Source organism: Plecotus auritus (assembly GCF_963455305.1).
Source record: "Plecotus auritus genome assembly, chromosome: 9".
NCBI lineage: Eukaryota > Metazoa > Chordata > Mammalia > Chiroptera > Vespertilionidae > Plecotus > Plecotus auritus.
Genome location: NC_137783.1, coordinates 137,563,992 through 137,583,221, shown reverse-complemented (window position 1 = coordinate 137,583,221; position 19,230 = coordinate 137,563,992). Strand labels below are relative to the sequence as shown.

Genomic DNA, 19,230 nt, shown 5'->3' with positions numbered 1-19,230 from the left:
GACTCACTCGGAGCAGCAGTGCACTCTCCATCATGATTCCTTTTAGGGGATGCACCAGGTCGATCATACTGAAAAGACAAATTTATTTAATTGAAAAATTACTATTTTAATTTGAATCCAGAATTTTCCTGCTTAAATTCTCTCAACATAAATTATTCAACTAGCACAGCTCCTCTTTTAAAGGTACTGTAACTATCAGACAAAGAAATGGAGTGTTTGCCAGGTTGGCTTACTTAGCTCTAACATGTAATTGGACTTGTTACAAGGACATGGATTTGATTTCCGTATAAGCCACTTGACTTTCCATGGTTGCAGTTATATTCTCCATGTAGAACTCTGGGAAACAGCCTACTAAATGTAGGAACTATACAACAGAAGTAGCTGGGTATATATGACATCAGCATGACAGAAAAAAGTCAAAGTATACATTGACATCCTTTAAAACAGTAATTGTAGATTGAATGAATAAAAACAAATGAAATATTTATTGAGCACTTTTTGCAGGCCAGGCACTGTCACAGTTCTAATATCCTAACAATTCTATAATGTAGACACAACCATTATCATGATCTCTACTGCACTGGTGGGGGGCGTGGCCTGCGGGGATCCGCCTGCTGTGGGAGTGCTGCTCATCTCCGCCAGCCGAGTGGTGCTCCCGCTGTGGGAGCGCACTGACCACCAGGGGGCAGCTCCTGCATTGGGCGTCTGCCCACTGGTGGTCAGTGCACGTCATAGCGACTGGTCGACCAGTCGTTTTGGTAGTTCCACCGTTAGGCACTGGGCTTTTATATATATAGATTTTATGCAAGAAGATAAGTGGACAGCATAAGATTAATTTGCCTTTAGTTAGTCAGGTCTAACTGCAAAAGTGCTCTGCAATACTTCTTCCTACAGTGATTCTGAACTTGGGAACTGAAGGTGTAGTAATATCAACTGAATTGCTGCAAAAATAGATTAAGTTCACAAATATCCCAGAAGAAATTTTAAATGAGGTCATAGTTCTGAAAGGACCAGATAAGTGAAAATGAATTCCAGGATGAAAAGTTTTCATACCACTGCACCAGAAGCTGGTTGCACAATCCATGCGTATTCTGGACGAATAAGTCGTAAACAATTAATCGCAGCCAAATAACAGTTGCCTTGCTTCTCAAGTCCCCGGAGAGTTCGAACCTCTCTGCCAAGACGCATTCCGTACTCAAACATCACTGTGCCAGCTATGAGGCAATAATAAATTAGACATTAGAATTTCAAAAGTATCTCTTTAGAGATACAGAGAGAATTTGCTTTACTTATCAAATATTAAAATTTAAAACAAAATTGAGTTTAACTTAAAACAGTATGGCAGTTCCTAAAAAAATTAAGACTATAATTACCTTATGATCCAGCAATTCCACTTTTGGATACATACTCCCGCAAATTGAAAGAAGGGTCTTGGAAGAGATATTGTACACCCTTGTTCATAGCAGCAGTATGAACATAGACAAAGATGGAAGCAATCAAAGTGTCCATTGAGGAATAAATAAAATGTGATATATGCATATAATGGAATATTATTCAATCTTAAAAAAGAATGAAATCTGACATGCTACCCCATGGATGAACCTTGAAGACATTATATACGTTAAGTGAAATAAGCCTGTCACAAAAAGAAAAATACTGTATGAGCCCGGCCAGTGTGGTTCAGTGGTCAAGCATCAACCTATGAACCAGGAGATCATGGTTTGATTCCTGGTCAGGGTACATGCCTGGGTTGCAGGCTTGATCCCCAGTGTGGGGTGTGCAGGAGGCAGCTGATAAATGATTCTCTCTCTGAAATCAATTAAAAAAATTAAAAAAATAATAATGTATGATTCCAGTGGCAAATTTACAGAAACAGAAAGTAGAATAGTGGTAGTTACCAAGGGGAAGAGGGCAACGGGGAGTTGTTTAATGGATAGAGTTTCAGTTTTGCAAGATGAAAGAAGTTTGGGGGATTGGTTGCACAACAATGTGAATGTATGTAACACTACTGAGCTTACACTTTAAAATGGTAAATGGTATTTTAACACAATAAAAAATTATTTATTAATGCTAATTAACTTTTATTTAGAAAAGTAGCATGTTAGTTATTTCAAGTAATAAATTACAACTTATGTTTTAACATGATTAAAATATCAATGGGAAGTTGTTTAATGAGTATAGAGTTTCTGTTTTGCAAGATGAAAAGAGTTTTGGAGATTGGTTATACAGTAATGTGAATGTACTTAATACCACTGAATAGTTAAAAATGGTTAAGGCACTAAATTTTATGTTACGTGTACTTTACCACAATTGCCATCCCCCCATCATGTAAAATGTTATTTTTTACTTTTAGATACTACATTCTCAGACAAGACAGAAGACTAGGTTAGAGAGCTAGTCTCAGCCAAATTGTCACCTCTCTCAACCCAGGGTTCTGAGATCAAGAAGTGTTTGGATGGCCCTAACCGGTTTGGCTCAGTGGATAGAGCATTGGCCTGCAGACTGAAAGGTCGCAGGTTCGATTCCCGTCAAGGACATGTACCTTGGTTGCGGGCACTTCCCCAGTAGGGTGTGTGCAGGAGGCAGCTGATCGATGTTTCTCTCTCATCAATGTTTCTAACTCTCTATCCCTCTCCCTTCCTCTCTGTAAAAAAATCAATAAAATATATATATTTTTAAGAAGTGTTTGGATGGTCTGTTTAAGACATACTTTTATTTTTTTTAATAATACTTTAGAAGGTTGAAGAAGATATTGACTATTTTCCTGAGAGCATGCGACTCTAGTAACCAAATAGCATTCAGTTTTTGAATGAAACTATTTTTCATTCCAACAAATATTTTTGAGTGCCTGCAATATGTGAGACATTTTGTTAGAACAACAGATGTTCAGGTCTTGCTCCAGAAAGACCTGAACATTTATCCAGTTAAACTGGTCTTAATCAGACTGATGTAAGGGACGTTGCTATAGTGAAAGCAAACAATGGGAGATCTTTAACCATTATTTCCCTTTCTGTATGATTCAAGAAAATAAAGAATATGCAAACATGTTTTGCCATTAGGAATATTAAAAACATGTCTACAAATTACTTCATTCATTCTTTCCAATGAAAATCAGCAAAAAATCTAATGAAAAATTCTGAGTGAAAATGGTATAAAAATGTTAGATGTTCAACAGGGGAACCATAATGCTTATCTCATTTTAGCTGTTCTGGTAAAGACTTCCTCAGTCATCATACAAACATAAATTAAGATATATTCTACAACAATGACTGGTCTAAACTCTTCAAAACATCAATGTCATCCAAGGCAAGAAAAAAGTGCTTCAGATTAAAGGAGACTGAAGAGGTACAACAGTGCAATACAATATGTGGTCGTAGGTTGGGGATGAGGACAGCTACAGAATGGAAGGAGTGTGTTATTCAAGAAAATCAGTGACAACTGGCACAATTAAATATGAGCAGCACATCAGATGATAATACCACATTTCGATTTAATTCACAAAATTAAATTGGTTATATTTCCTTTATTCAATAATTGTATTGAGGTTATGTAAGAAAATGTTCCTTAGGAGATGCACCTGAAGTATTCATTCACTGAGTCATGATGTCTACAACTTACTCTCAAAAGGATCAGCAAAAATAAATAAGGAAAGAGAGAAGGCCCATGCAAAATGGCACAGGAACTCAAAACCAACCACAAGAATTCAAGGTGCCTTTAAGGAAAATTTGTCTAAAATTAGAAGATTCACATAGAAGGTCATCTTACTGGAAATGCCTCAGGATTGGAGGCATTTAAGGCTGGCTAACAGGTAATCCTCAAGAAGGTGAAGCTAATTTTGTCCTTAAGCATAATTTCCCCAAATGCTCGTAGAGAACACTTATCCAATATTAAAAATAAGGTAAAAATTGCATAAGTCAAACATAATATATTTGTAAAATGTGATTAAACTGATAAGGTTGCCTCCAACGAAGACTGCCTGCTTCAAGTGCTTACCCTTTCGGTAATTGTGGCGATAGATGTGAAAGGCATAGAGAAGCTCATAGTAATTATGAGTCATGAGGTCCACAGCTCTGGCACGTGATTCAATTATTCCCACAACCTAAGGAAGGGGAAGCAATCAGACATCAAAGTGAGTAGTCATCATGACAGCCAACACAGTTGTCATCAGTCATCAGTGGGTACATAAATTACCTCGTTATGCAGATTCACATAGGGAAACTCTACAAGATCCTGTAGCTGTGAGCGTTCACAAAGAACCACCACCAGCTGCCGTAAACAATCTAACTGCCTAGAAGGAAAGAAAGGCAGACACGGGTAAACTGTCTTCATGGGTTAAATAGGTTTGGTAAACCACCTTCTTAAAAAGGAGCAAGACTGATACCTGCTGGAATCGGGAATTTGGGTTAAGGCTTCATATGCTTGGTTATTGTGACCCAAATCCAAATGATGTTTGAAAATGCATGTCCTTAAAGTAGCCTAAATATCAAATACAGAGGAAAAAAGAGTAATAGAAATCAAAACATCACATTCATGACAAATCTCAAGAGAAATAACTTTACTATAGTTAGTTCTTACCTGACTCTTCCAGTCATCACCTGCTTCAGTTACTGCTGATGTAGCCAACTGAATAACGAGTTCAGGCAAACCAACAACGTCTAGTAGGCGCAAAACCTAAGGAGGAATAGAAGAAACTTGTATTAAAGTTAATATGCATTTCAAATTGAAATATGACTTTAAATCCATTAGATAACTGGGTAATATAAAGATTAAATCAAAGGTGCTAAGAAAATGAGGATTATTTGGTCAATATTTGAGATTTTCCTTTAGATTCTACTGTTAAATAATAGGCTTGCTGTAAAACTTTCTATTGGTCTTTTTTGTTCACAGCTCTATCTGCAGTGTTTAGTATATAGTAGTCTCTCAGTAAGTATTTGCTGAATGAAGAAACAAATATAATTTCACTACTAACTTCTCATACTAACTGTTTGGGTCATAGATAAATTTAAAGACTAGTAAATAAATTAACACCATGGCCTTATAAAAAAAAAAGAAGAGCCCTGGCCAATGTTGTTCAGTTGTTTGGGCACTGTCCCATGCACCGAGAGGTCGCTGGTTCAATTCCTGGTTAGAGCACATGCCTGGGGTGCAGGCTAGATCCCCAGTAGGGGATATGCAGGAAGCAGCCGATTGATGTTTCTCTCTTCCTCTCCTTCCCTCTAAAATAAAAACACATTAAGAAAATAGATAACACACAGGTTATCTAAGATATAGCATCAAGCACAGTTAAATGTTATAAAGAAAAATAAAGGAGGGCCAGGAGACTCCCCTCGGTACCTCTGTCTGCACGTGTGCATATAAGGGAGAGGGAGCAAGCACACAGGACCACAAGGGTTATTCTACATAGATAGGCAGGGAGGTGACACATGAGCAGACACCTGAATGCAATGAGGACACGAGAAAGTTGACTACCTTGGTGGAAAGCACTTCAGGCTAAGACAATGGCAGGCAGAAAAGCTCTGAAAGGAACAGAGTATGTGCTCAGCTTGCATGAACAGTAAGAAGGCCACTATCATTACAGCTGAGTGACCAGAGGAAAGTGGTAGGAAAAAACTCAGGGGCCAAATCATAAACTAAAGTTAAATATAGCATTGCAAGTTAATTCTTTGAGTTATCAGCCAAACGAATGTTAAGTAATAAAGATTCTAATGATGAGTGAGCAAATAAAATGATATCATTTAAGTTAAAAACATTTATCAAATTTAATTAAAAATGTTTCTTCAATTTCTCTCAGCAAACTCATTTTCTCTTTACCTGGAAATTTAGGGAATGATTACATTTTTATCTTATTTTCCTCCAAAAATACCAAGGTAATATATTTCAAATAAATTTCTACAAAGGGTAGTAAAAAAAGAGCCAAAACCATGACATAAGATACCTTATCATAATACTGTAGCCTGGGATTGGAAACAATCTCCCCATCCTCTGACCGGATCAAGCGATCCAAGAATTCCTCTTTGCCCACTTCAGATGCTGCCTGACAGAAACATTCCAGAGCCTGGAGAAAGAAAAGAATACAAAGTGACTTATAATGAGTTGTTCCAATTGTAGGTACTCATTTGCTAAACAAAGCCAAAAAAGAAACAAAATTATTTAAGGCTACTGACTACATTCATAATTTCTGCCATTCTAAACTCTATCTGATGAATTATTTAATACCTTTTATCTCACTCTTTTACTGAAATGCTATTAAAAAGTAAACTTTAAATAAGATAATTGATAAATATATAATAAAGCAACTGTAGCAACATGTTAACATTTATAGAATTTGAGTGGTAATTATATGACTGTTTATTATAAAAGTCTTTAAACTTTTTTATATGTTTGAAAATTTAGATAGTACGATGTCAGGGGAAAAAAATAGAAATGTAAACTACCATACTGGGAAAAGCAGCTGCATTCAAAAAAAAAGATATAATGAAAACAATGTAATTAAGAAATATACTTTATTTATCAAAAATGCATCCCTAAAAACACCTGCATGGGCAGGAGGGTTGCACTGTTTTCTTATTCATATTTTCTTGTGTCCTAACTAATCTGCAAAGTACCTGAGGCTGAACATCCTCCACAGGTATATCATGCCGCTCACTGGCACCTTATCTAGAGGACTCTATGCCTCCCACTTCCTCCAAACTAGTTAGATGGAAACTAAGTGTCCTCCTTGCACTAAAGCTTGTTGTTCACTTAAATGCAATTTTACCTTCTGTCCCTCTCCTGTAACCAGGTAACACCTTCCCAGCATAAATCGACAGGAACCAACATTGACTTGACACCAGGGATGTAGCAGATGAATATAATCCTTAAAGGCATAAAAGGTGCTTTCTGATTAAGAAAATAAATACTCATATCCAAGTTCTTCACAGAGGGAGAGAAGATGTGGTCAATCAACACATATATTTCCTGATATCTCTGGAGAGTAGAACCTAATTCTGTAAACCGATTCTTAGGTTAGGCTATTAGATACTTTAAGAAAGCAAACAGACCTCCAATAACATAAACACACACATCTTCCTAAATCTTAGTGATTTTCCAACTTTGGTATTTACTGGTTCAATGACTAGATCCCAGTAAAGGATTTATTGAAGAGAATGGTATGATTGTTTTACCTAATACAGCGAATTAAAAAAAAAAATTCTAGAAAAAATTATGTTAGGAATGATACTGTCAAACAGGCAAGAAGAGAAAATCTGGAGTATGTTTTGGTGCAGTGGAGTATAAATTATTATGGTTCTTATTATCAGCCCAATTAAAATGCAGGTAACATTTACAAAGAAAAATGTTCCAGAAATCCCATTCTTTACAAGGATAATTAAATCTGAAATATTCAATAGTACTTACTTGCAATTGTACATACTGACAATTTCCCATCAAACATTCTAGAAAGAGGCAACTGGGATTGCTAGGCCATCTAGTTATTGGTTAAGGAGATTTTTTTCTTTTTTGGACAAACTTAAACATACACACTGTGGGCAATCAGACTCCATAAAACGGCTTAATTTAAAAAAAAAGAAGGTAAAGAGAAGTTGGCAGAGCACATGTTCTTTCCACATAACCACGTAAGTTTAATATTAGACAAATGTAATGAAAAGTTATATACAAAGAACCTTGTCACCGAACTCAATTAACTATGGGCTAAAGGATGTATTTCAACCTTGTGTGACCATTTCTAACTCTAGCTGATAAATTGCACAAGCACCTAATATAGTGCCTGGCATATAGAACCATTCAATAAATATTTGATAAATTAATGTATAATGCTTTAAGAGATCTAGGTATGAAATTTGTTCATACCAATAAAATTTGGCTTAACTCCTGAGCAAAAAGCAAACCAAAATAAAATAAAAATTGGGATCATATCTGAAAGTAGGTATTATCATCTCTTGTTGGGGGAATAAGCACCCAACCTTATTAAAAATCTTCATTACAGCCGCAACCAGGTGGTTCAGTTAGTTGGAGCATCATCCCATACAACAAAATGGTTTAGGGTTTGATTCCTAGTCAGGACACTTACCTAGGATATAAATATGATCTGCAGACCAGGTGTGTACAGGAGGCAACTGATCAATTATTTGTCTCTCACATCAATGTTGATCTCCCTCCCCATTTGCCCCCCCCCTCGAATCAATAAAAATATATCTTCAGGCAAGGATTAAAAATATATATTTATATATAAATAAAATCTTCATTACACAGACAGAATAAGAGCATTAGACTATTTAGACAGAAGAAACTTTTCAACTGATCTATCTCTATATATAAAAGCCCAGTGACTTTTATGGCAGAACCACCAGAACGACCAGTTGCTATGATGTGCACTGACCACCAGGGGGCAGATGCTCCATGCAGGAGCTGTCCCCTGGTGGTCAGTGTGCTCTCAGTGGGAGCACCGCTCAGCCAGAAGCCGGGCTCACAGCTGGCAGATGGCAAGCGCAGTGGTGGCGGCGGGAGCCTCTCCCGCCTCCACAACAGCACTAAGGAACTGTGAGCCAAGCACTAAGGAAGGGGAGCAGGCACGTGTGAGCAGGTGGGCGGTTAGGAATGAGCAAGCAGGCAGTTAGGAGCAAGGGGTGCTAGACTGCAAGAGGGTGTAGGCCAGGCTGAGGGACACCCCCACTCCCCTGCACGAATTTCGTGCATCGGGCCTCTAGTATATATATAAAAAGCCCGTGGCCCTAACGCCGTAAAGACCCAAGACCGGTGCGGGTGGGCGGGGCCGCGCAATTTTGTGTGCTGGACTTCTAGTTTTTAAATAAAAGGATACAAGAGCTGCAATAAATAACTGGTAATTGCAGTAATCATCTCAGGCCAATTCAACCCAGTCTGGCTAAGAGGTGCCTTTGGTTGAGAGAAGAGATGAGATATAATATGTTTTCTTGCAACTTCTTGGAAGAATAATTCCACAATTGACTGAGGGCTAGAAACTTAAAAAGAAAAAGTAATGACAATGAGCAACTTGTGATATAATATCAATTTTTAATGAAGAGAGTCTATCAATTCATTTTATGCCTATAACAAAGAACAGTTGTTACTTCAAAATATAAAATGCAACATTGATAATAAAAGCAATTAGTAAACTGTAAAGTACTATACAAATGCAATAAAAAAGCCACTTAAATTAACACTGTAGTCACTTCTTTTCACTGGTCTCACTAAACCTAAGTGTCTTCCCTAGAACGTTTATAATAAATACAGTTCCAATATTCCAAACAACACAAAATAAATTCTTCAGAATAGTTCTCAAGCATGAGAGGGGCTCCTTTTGAATATTTACTCATTAAGACAGATTATAAAAGCTACCATGAACTTAGTAAATGTAAAAAAAAACACGATTTTGAGTTAATCACTGGAATATCAATATACAATGGGAGAGCAGCAGTATGTCTATACATGTATTTTACGCCTGATCTGGGACTATGGTTTCCACAAGACCCCTTGCCACAACTAGAGGACTCAGCTTGCTTATACCCTCTCAAAGTGAAAGCAGAGCCTAGTCAAACTTGCTAAAGCAAAAGTGGCAAAAGACCACTTTAAATGCTAAGTTTAAAATCAAATGCTTTTCAGCCTAGTCCTTACCAAACTTATTTGCCACTGAAGCACTTGAGTCAGTTAGTTCCAGTACTGACAAGTGTTGGAGGTTAGACTCCCTGTGAGGAAAGGGGGAAAAAACAGCTTAGTAAATTCTATGTCTAATACAACTTCCACAAGTTATCCTATCAAGAATGCTGCCAATGTAATTAGCAAACTGCACCTGAAAGCTCCATTGAAAGCATGAAAATATCTGGAAAACATGTCACAGTTTAGACACTTGCCCATGATACCACTCAGTGATTCTGCAATGAGACACCACAGCAGAAATTTCTCCAAGACCTCCATGTCACGAAAAGCCTTACTTTGCCAGAGAAAACGGGGTGGTGTATCTTTCAGAAAATGTGAATCCTGTAGTTGTTGGATTTTATTTTTTCTTGGGGTTATAAAGAATCTCAGCCTGCCTTTAAGAATTAGCACAATGTTTCTGTGTGTGGCCTAACTTCCCCTCTGACCTCATCTTATTATGTTGCTTTCAACAGGATTTATCTTTACATTATATACATACATATAAAATATATAATCATAAATATATATTTACTATTTGGGCTTTTTTGTTGTTAATCCTCATCCAAGGATATTTTTCCATTGATTTTTAAAAAGCGTGGAAGGGAGGAGAGAGAGAGAGAGAGAGAGAGAAACAGAGAGAGAGAGAGAGAGAGAGAGAGAGAGAGAGAGAGAGAGAAACATTGATGGGAGACACACATCAATTGGTTGCCTCTTGCATATGCCCTAACCAGGGCCAGGGATCGAGCCTGCAATCAAGATATGTGCCCTTGACCGGAATCAAACCCAGGACCCTTCAGTCCGAGGGCTGATGCGCTATCCACTGAGCCAAACCAGCTAGGGTATTTTCATTCTTGTAAGTAGCCTTCAACTTTTAGAAAATAAAACACCTAAAAGCTCTCTGGCCCTGGCTGGTTGGCTCAGTTGGTTAGACATTGTTCAGTGCACCAAAGGGTTGCAATTTCAATCCCAGGTCAGGGCACATACAAGAAGCAAGCAATGAATGCATAAATAAGTGGAACAAATAGATTTTTTTTTTCTCTCTCTCAAATCAATAAATAAAAAATTAAAAGCTCTCTGAATTTTAAAGGCAAAATACATTACATCACAATGTTTACAAATTTCTTCTTGTAAGACAGTGAAAAAATAATTGAACTCACAGTGTGTCAATTGGAACATCAGTTGCCAAGCATTGACATCCCCACTTAATGAGGCGATAAGATAAGAGTAGGGGAGCTGTTCGATGGAGTAAGTCTTGCTGAGCCTGAAAAAGCTGACCGGCTCCCAAAATCACCTGTATGTGAAGGGTAGGGGGTGGGGTAAAACAGTGAACACCAATTAGTAATGATAACTCTTAAGGTTCAGGTGGAGGTAAAATATAATTAACACAGTTACAAAGGGCATATAAAAAGTAACATTTAGCCCTGACCAGTTGGCTCAGTGGATAGAGCGTCAGCCTGCGGACTGAAAGGTCCCAGGTTCAATTCCAGTCAAGGGCATGTACCTTGGTTGTGGGCACATCCCCAGTAGGGGGCGTGCAGGAGGCAGCTGATCAATGTTTCTCTCTCATCGATGTTTCTAACTCTCTGCCCCTCTCACTTACTCTCTCTAAAGTATCAATAAAATATATTTAAAAAAAAAAAGTAACATTTACACATAAATAAAAGCAACATTATATTTTGCGGTGGCAGGTGGCAAAAATATCTACCCAAACACTTAACAGTATAAAAATAATAAAGAATAGCTCACCAACTCATGGGAGATGACGGCGAAAAAGAAAACAATATTGAAAAGCTTAACTTTCATTAAATCTGTGGGTTGAGAATTCAAGAGGAGAACCAGGGAAATCTAAGACCTTTGCTATGTTTCTGGTCTTGGGTAAAAATAGGTATGATCATTAGAGAAAAATTTGGCAATGCAACCAAAAGCCTTAAAAATGTATATAGCCTATGACCAACCAATTCTAGTTCTTACACTTTATCCAAAGATATAATCAAAGGTCTATAGAAAGTTACAGCTATAAGAAAAAACTGGCAACAACGTAGATGGCCACAAATGGGATTGGTTGAATAAATTAAAATTGTTACTAGATAATCCTATGTAATAAAAGGCTAATATGCAAATCGACCAAACGGTGGAACGACCCGTCGCTATGATGCGCACACTGACCACCAGGGGAGTGCTGCTCAGCCAGAAGCAGGGCACACGACTGATGAGCGCAGAGGCGGTGGTAGGAGCCTCTTCTGCTTCTGCGGCAGCACTAAAAGTATGTCCGACTGCCGGCTTAGGCCTGCCAAGGGCTCCTGGACTGTGGGAGGGCGCAGGCTGTGCTGAGGGACTCCCCTCCCCGAGTGCACAAATTTAGTGCACTGGACCTCTAGTTAAAAATAATACTATAGAATACTTAATAATGTGAAAATGCTGATGAAATTTGTAAGTAGAAGAATAAAAACCACCAGATTACAAAAAAATAACAGGTAGCATATCCTAATTTTATAAATAAAACAAAAAACAATTTGCATAGAAAAAGGGAGTACACCAAAATGTAAATTGTGGTCATCACTGTGTAGAAGATTACAGATGAATCTTTATTTTCCTTTTGTTTACTAGAAAACGCTTCCATATAAAGGCTCTATAATGAACATCTATTACTTATATGTTTAGGAAAAACCAACGAAGTTTATAATAAAAAAAAAATACCACAAAAAACAAAACCCCCAAGCCCCTAGAGAAATGGGAAAAATCTATAAAGATCAGAAAGAACGTAATAAGGGCTGCCCTAAGTGACAGACTCTCTTTCTCCTTGGTGGTCCTAAACAAATCATCTTCCTAAATGTTTTTCCTTATTTTTACCCAAAATTCTACCATTAGCAATGCATTTGAGTTAATAAATTTGGATTTAAAAAGTGTTAATACTTCTGGGAACGCAAGGCCTTTTAATTCTTTACACATTAACATGAATTAGTTTAATCAGACTGCTTCTTGTCAGGCTCATTATAAATTACTGAAGGAGAAACAAAAGGGACTTCTTACTGTGGACAGAAAGCTAATTTCTGAACACAGAACATTCAGCGGGTGAGTGACAAGGACTGGAGAATCTTTAGAGTCTGGTAACCTGAGAATAAGAATATGGTGGAAAAGAAAGCACAGAATGGAGCTGGGAAGGACCCTAAAGACACACTGCAATCTTAACACCATGCTTAGGGTAAAGCCTGTACTGCAGAAAGAGAAGCTTTTTCTTCTCTTCCTCTCTCCTCCCACTAAATGGAACCCAGTCATCACATCCAAAGTTGTACTAATAATACTCAATTTTGGGACAGCCAACCTGAGAAAACTTCCTAGTGTTATGCATACAAAGGGAAATGGCGAAACAATCTGCTCCTGTATGTTCTTGATCTGTGATTTTAGATTCCTATGCTTACTCATTCCTAATGCAGCAACTATTTATAGAGGTCTACAAAGGCCAAGCATGGGAGAGCAGAGAATAAAGACAAAGTCTGTGTGCTCGTCGAGCTGACATACTGCCACATTCCTGTAGGTCTACAACGGGCTTCAGCGTTTAGCTTTTAAGTTTTCTCTCAAATAGTACTTACTGCATCTCCTAGCCTCATTAATAGTTGCTGTAAGATCAAAAGGTCTCGGCAGATGAGGAAGCGAGTTGTGGCAATTTTATGCACACCTCTGCACATGATATACCCTGCTGTGCTACTACCATAGAGCTGGGAAAGATTCATTCGAACATTCAAAGGCTGAGCTGTAATTAAAAAAAAAAAAAAGTAGTTAAATCATTTTCTTCTCTAAGTCAAAAAGGCACATTTGCTGTTTTGTCATTACCTGGATCGAATCCCTTTTCCATTTCCACTTCTGTTTCATAATCCATTTCTCGTATAAGAAGCCCAATGGCATGGATTGGGTTCCTAATCTCTTGCAGTTTACTACAAATATCCTCCATCACATTTTCTCTAGAAGGACAATTAGAAAACTCCTATTACTATCAAGGACACAAGATAAACTCTGTGTAAGTCCTGAAAACTTAAATGTGCTAAAAAATAGGAAATCCAGCCACACAGTAAAGGAATGGAGATAATCATTCTGGCATACAAGATACTTTTACTCCATGAAGCAAATTTTCCCTCATTTTTCCACAAATGACAGACAATATGAATGTGGAAAAAATACTGAACAGTGAACAGTTTAAGCCATTACTTTGTACGTACTTGAATGTACATTAGAAACCTGACTTTGGTGCTAAAAATTGCTAAATTTCCATTAGGAAGTGCACTTTACCCTAAATTCTCCTTACACATCAATAGTGATCAAATCTTCCAGAATCTGTTCTGCAGCCTTTTCTGGAGACTGTAGGTTGAAACAACTCATCTCCATCATTACTGACATATCCATAGTCACAGACTCTCCAATCAGCCGAAGGCATTTTATAAGACATATGACATCCCGAGCAACATCCACATCTATGAATAAGAGAAAGTTCACATTAATATTATATGAAAACTAAAGGCCTGATGCATGAAATTCGTGCAAGGGGCTCGGCTCCCGCCCACCACGGCCTTGGCCTCCACAGCCCTGGCTTCGTCCGGTCTAATTAGCATATTATACTTTTATGATATAGGATATTAATAATTAAACACCAAGGATTTATCTGAGGTCTAGAGTTGTTTAGGACTCTTCAGTTTTCCTTTAAATATCTACAATGTGGTTAAATGACCAGGCAAGGCCACAGTGACTATCGAAACAAAGTGTAGGGTTCATACAGGAAGGGGACTAAATATAGACATAACATTACTATTACCATCAGATATGGTCGTCTCATCCTCAGTCAAAAGGTTCTCATCAGGCAGGAGGTACAAATGATCCACTAAGGAGGAAGGCATAAGGAAAGACAGGTACCCCTGGAAATACAAACCCAGTTAACATTCATTTCAGTGAATGTTTAAAGGTAGAAAATAATTAAGACCCGAATGTTATCACGAGGAAGCAACCACACAAATCCAAATTGAGGGACACTATAAAACAATAGATATAGACTTCAAAACATGTCAATGTCATGAAAGACAAAGAAAGGCTGACAGCAGTTTGAGATTAAGGTAAAAAACCCCATGACATAACATGCAAGATCTTGGATTGGATTCTAGATCAAGAAGAAACTCATGGGCACAACTGGTAAAATCTGAATAGGAACTGTATAATATTACATCAATATCAACTTGCCTGATCTTTAACTTGCACTGTGGTTATGAAAGAATACCCTTGACCTTAGATACATGCTAAACCTCGTACAGATAATGGGGCATGAAGTCCTCAACTAACTCTCAGGTGGAGCAGAAAAAAAAATTATAGAAGGAAAAAAAGCAAATGGACGTTAACAAATGGTGAATCTGGGTGAGCGTATACGGTTCTGTGTGCTATCCTTGCAAGTTTTATATTAAGTTTGAAATCACTTCAATATAAAAGGTAAATAAAATAAAATGCAAAGAAGTACAAACAATGCAGAAGACTATCTAAATACAAATGAAATACAATTTTTTTTTGGCGGGGGTGGGGGGGGCGGGCACGGGGAGTCCTAAAAGCCAACTGCAACATACAGGAGACTAGCATTCTGCAAGACTCATTGACTGTCTAAAGGATTTCTTCTCTACGCCTCAGTGACCTTACTTTTTTCAGTAGGCACACCATGTTTGTGTGTGGATTCAAATGGAGGGCAAGTGGATGAGACAGGGCTTCTTGATACTGAAGACAGCAGGCATAGAACTTGCACCAGAATTCCTGTTGTAAATTTCGAAACTGCTCCTGGGAAAATTCATACTCTGTTACACTTCCTTGGAGCTGGCAAAGAAAAAAAAAAAAAAAAAAAAGAAACTTTTAATACCATCAGGGATCTTTCTCCCCCAAAACATAACTGTCTAATATTATTTTACTAAGCTATAGCCAAATGAATAATCCTTATGGCTTACATGCCATAGTCTATGTAAATATATATCTAATTCTCCAATTAAAAGATTTAAACATTTATACTTCCTACTAACAAGGTTTAGTGAACAATTTGAACAATTCCTCAGTACCAATCTGCCCATATCAATATGAAAGAATAGATTTACATTTTCTTTACCCAGACCTCACCTCACTTTCAACAGCTAAAGTAACTTCTTTCTTTAGTTCACTCCAGGAAAGATCTAAATTCCTCTCAGTTCCTCGACAGAAAATCTAAAATTAAGAGACATGTGAGAGAGTTATATAATACCAATATATGACAACACATTGAGACCAGACATGACCGGAATATACATTTACCCCTAACATTGTGCAAATAATTTCCATAACTGAAATCAAGCAATTTTAAGGTAGTTTAGACCAGAATAAACTAGAAATCCACGATTTTGAAAGAGTTATAATAGGGCACATTTGGATCATTACAAAAAGCAAAAGCAAGGAGAACGGCTATTGCTCAGCTGCAAGGAAGGCATAAGGTGATACTGAATATACACACCCTGAGACTGGCACAAAGCTAAGCTAGAGCAGTGACGGGGGTGGCTCAATACTGGGAATGATTCTCATAAAGGAAAACATCTGATAAATGCCTCACCGATTATTTAGTACTTCAGTGTGCAAGAGACATTGTGAGAAATATTATCATACACTTGATTATTATTAACAAGGAAAAAGTGCTGATGAGATGAAAGGAAGAGGAGAAAGTGACCATATCATTCAGAAGTTTTATCAGAGAGAAAACAGAAACATAGGGTAGCCAGATATTAAAAAATGTACCTGGGCCCTAGCTGGTTTGAGTTAGTGGACAGAGCGTCGGCCTACAGACCAAAGGCTCGAGGTTCAATTCCAGTCAATAGCACATGCCTGGGTTGCAGGCTCCTTCCTGGCCCAGGCCCTGGTCAGGGCTCATGCAGGAGGCAACCAATCGATGTGTTTCTCTCACATCGATGTTTCTCTTTGTCTTTCTCTCTCTCTAAAAAGCAATGGAAAAAATATCCTTGGGAGAAACCAAGATGGCTGCATAGGTAAACACCTAAACTGCTGCCTCGCACAACAATTTCAAAACTACAACTAAAAGACAAAACGGACATCATCCAGAACCACAGGAAGGCTGGCTGAGTGGAAATTCTACAACTAGAAGGAAAGAGAAAAGCACACTGAGACTCACAGGAGCTGCGTGAGGCAGAGGTACAGAGGCGCGCGCGTGGAGAGGGAGGCGCGCACGCGGAGAGGGCTGGCAATTGAGTATGTGGCTGGCTTTCTCAATCGGGAGGGAGACAAAAGCTCCTGAATGCTCTGAACTCCAGTTCCGGGGAAGACTCTGGGGACCCAGACTCATACGGGGAAAAACTGGACTGTCTGGCAGCGGGCGAAACTCGAGGACGGCTTTCTCGAAGAGGTGCTTGCAGCGATTACCAAGGGACACTGAGACCCGGGGGCCTCTTAGGGCAGGGCTGACGGGAAGCCATTGCTGTGTGCTTCACCCTGAGATCCTGCCCCACGAAGCCATTGCTGTTTGCTCTGCCCTGAGACTCCGCCCCATCCAAGCTGAGCGCAGAGGCTTTTGCATATGAATAGAGGGAATTCTAAACTTACCTAACAAACTGCAGCTGAGTCAGTGAGACCCAGAACATCCAAAAGAAGGCCCAAGGACCCACAGCAGCTGGCATTGCTTCACAGCTGGGCCTCATCTGGGCACCTCCAAAACCCAAAAAAAGAAGAGGAATCTGCAGATCTCTCCGTAGCTCCTGCTAGGTGGCCTCAGGCAGAGGCTAAATTAGCACCTCCTTGGAGATCCAAGAGCCAGTGTACCCAGGGGTCAGAGTGGGACCATCCAGATTACAACTCCTCTGATCCATAAGGGACACACTCTTGTCTCATAAGGGTGTCTCCAGAACAGAAGTTCTCCCATTGTAGACATAGCTGATCCTCACAGCCAATTGGCCTGGAGGTCAATTCCTCCCAGTGATACCAACAACAATCAAGGCTTAACTACAACAAGACTGTGCACATAGCCCACAAAGGGGTGCACCAAGAGTGTCCACCTCAGGTTAACTGGGGAGGCTGAGCCACTGGGCCCTACAGGACACCTAGCACACAAAGCCATTCTATCAACACTGGGAAGCAGCCAAAATGCGAGACAAAGAAACAGGTCACAAATGAAAGAAATGGAGGAAAGCAAACTACTGGATACAGAGTTCAAAACCATGGTTATAAGGTTACTTAAGAATCTTCTAGAAAAGGCCGATAAATTTAGCGAGACCCTCGAGGATATGAAAAAGGACCAACTAGAAATTAAGCATACACTGACTGAAATAAAAAATAATATACAGAGATCCAACAGCAGACTAGAGGAACGCAAGAATCAAGTCAAAGATTTGAAATACAAAGAAGCAAAAAACACCCAATCGGAAAAGCAAAAAGAATCCAAAAAGTTGAAGATAGTGTAAGGACAACCCAAGTGTACCAACATCTGAATTATGGGGGTGCCGGAAGAAGAGAGAGAGCAAGATACTGAAAACCTATTGGAAGAAATAATGACAGAAAACTTCCCCCACCTGGTGAAAGAAATAGACTTACAAGTCCAGGAAGTGCAGAAAACCCCAAACAAAAGGAATCCAAAGAGGACCACACCAAGACACATCATAATTAAAATGCCAAAAGCAAAAGACAAAGAGAGAATATTAAAAGCAGCAAGAGAAAAACAGTTAGTTACCTACAAGGGAGCACCCATACGACTGTCAGCTGACTTCTCAACAGAAACTATGCAGGCCAGACGAGAGTGGCAAGAAATATTCAAAATGATGAATAGCAAGAACCTACAACCAAGATTACTCTACCCAGCAAAGCTATCATTCAGAATTGAAGGTCAGATAAAGAGCTTCACAGATAAGAAAAAGCTAAAGGAGTTCATCACCACCAAACCAGTATTATATGAAATGCTGAAAGATATTCTTTAAGAAGAGGAAGAAGAAGAAAAAGGTAAAGATAAAAATTATGAACAACAAATACATATCTATCAACAAGTGAATCTAAAAATCAAGTGAATAAAAAATCTGATGAACAGAATAAACTGATGAATATAATAGAATCAGGGGCATAGAAAGGGAATGCACTGACAATTCTCGAGGGGAAAGGAGTGTGGGGGGTGTGGGAAGAGACTGGACAAAAATCGTACACCTATGGATGAGGACAGTGTGGGGGAGGTAAGGGCAGAGGGTGGGGTGGGAACCGGGTAGAGGGGAGCTATGGGGGGAAAAAAGAGGAACAATTGTAATAATCTGAACAATAAAGATTTATTAATAATAATAAAAAAATATCCTTGGGTGAGGATTAAAAACAAACAAACAAATGTACCTGGAAGAAAAGTCAAGGGTCTGAAATATTTTTTTTCATTGCTTTTTTTTTTTTTTTAACCAATTGAGAGAAAGTTAAAGAACTGGCATATTTATTCTGCAGAAAAAGAACATGGAAAAATTCTTAAAATATCTGAAGGCTGCTTTATAGGAGAGACAAGTTCTATGATGTTATAAAAGGAAGAAGCCACTAAAAGGATAGGGGCTAAATCTGACCCAATAC

The 19,230-nt window shown here is 38.5% G+C and overlaps 1 protein-coding gene across 1 annotated transcript in view; it reads right to left on the bottom strand.

The window, feature by feature from the left end:
* The window catches only part of NUP160 (nucleoporin 160), a 42,954-nt gene that overhangs the window by 8,771 nt on the left and 14,953 nt on the right, over window positions 1-19,230 (bottom strand). The window contains exons 12-29 of the mRNA XM_080687910.1: window positions 15,784-15,867; window positions 15,319-15,489; window positions 14,456-14,555; window positions 13,952-14,117; window positions 13,483-13,610; window positions 13,242-13,402; window positions 10,809-10,942; window positions 9,631-9,701; window positions 8,819-8,978; window positions 7,396-7,465; window positions 6,758-6,856; window positions 5,936-6,055; window positions 4,576-4,671; window positions 4,382-4,476; window positions 4,192-4,288; window positions 3,994-4,099; window positions 1,054-1,214; window positions 8-68 (exon numbers count right to left, since the gene is read on the bottom strand). Of these exons, the coding sequence (XP_080544036.1) occupies window positions 8-68; window positions 1,054-1,214; window positions 3,994-4,099; window positions 4,192-4,288; window positions 4,382-4,476; window positions 4,576-4,671; window positions 5,936-6,055; window positions 6,758-6,856; window positions 7,396-7,465; window positions 8,819-8,978; window positions 9,631-9,701; window positions 10,809-10,942; window positions 13,242-13,402; window positions 13,483-13,610; window positions 13,952-14,117; window positions 14,456-14,555; window positions 15,319-15,489; window positions 15,784-15,867 (2,080 nt within the window). The remainder of the gene's footprint in view (window positions 1-7; window positions 69-1,053; window positions 1,215-3,993; window positions 4,100-4,191; window positions 4,289-4,381; window positions 4,477-4,575; window positions 4,672-5,935; window positions 6,056-6,757; window positions 6,857-7,395; window positions 7,466-8,818; window positions 8,979-9,630; window positions 9,702-10,808; window positions 10,943-13,241; window positions 13,403-13,482; window positions 13,611-13,951; window positions 14,118-14,455; window positions 14,556-15,318; window positions 15,490-15,783; window positions 15,868-19,230) is intronic.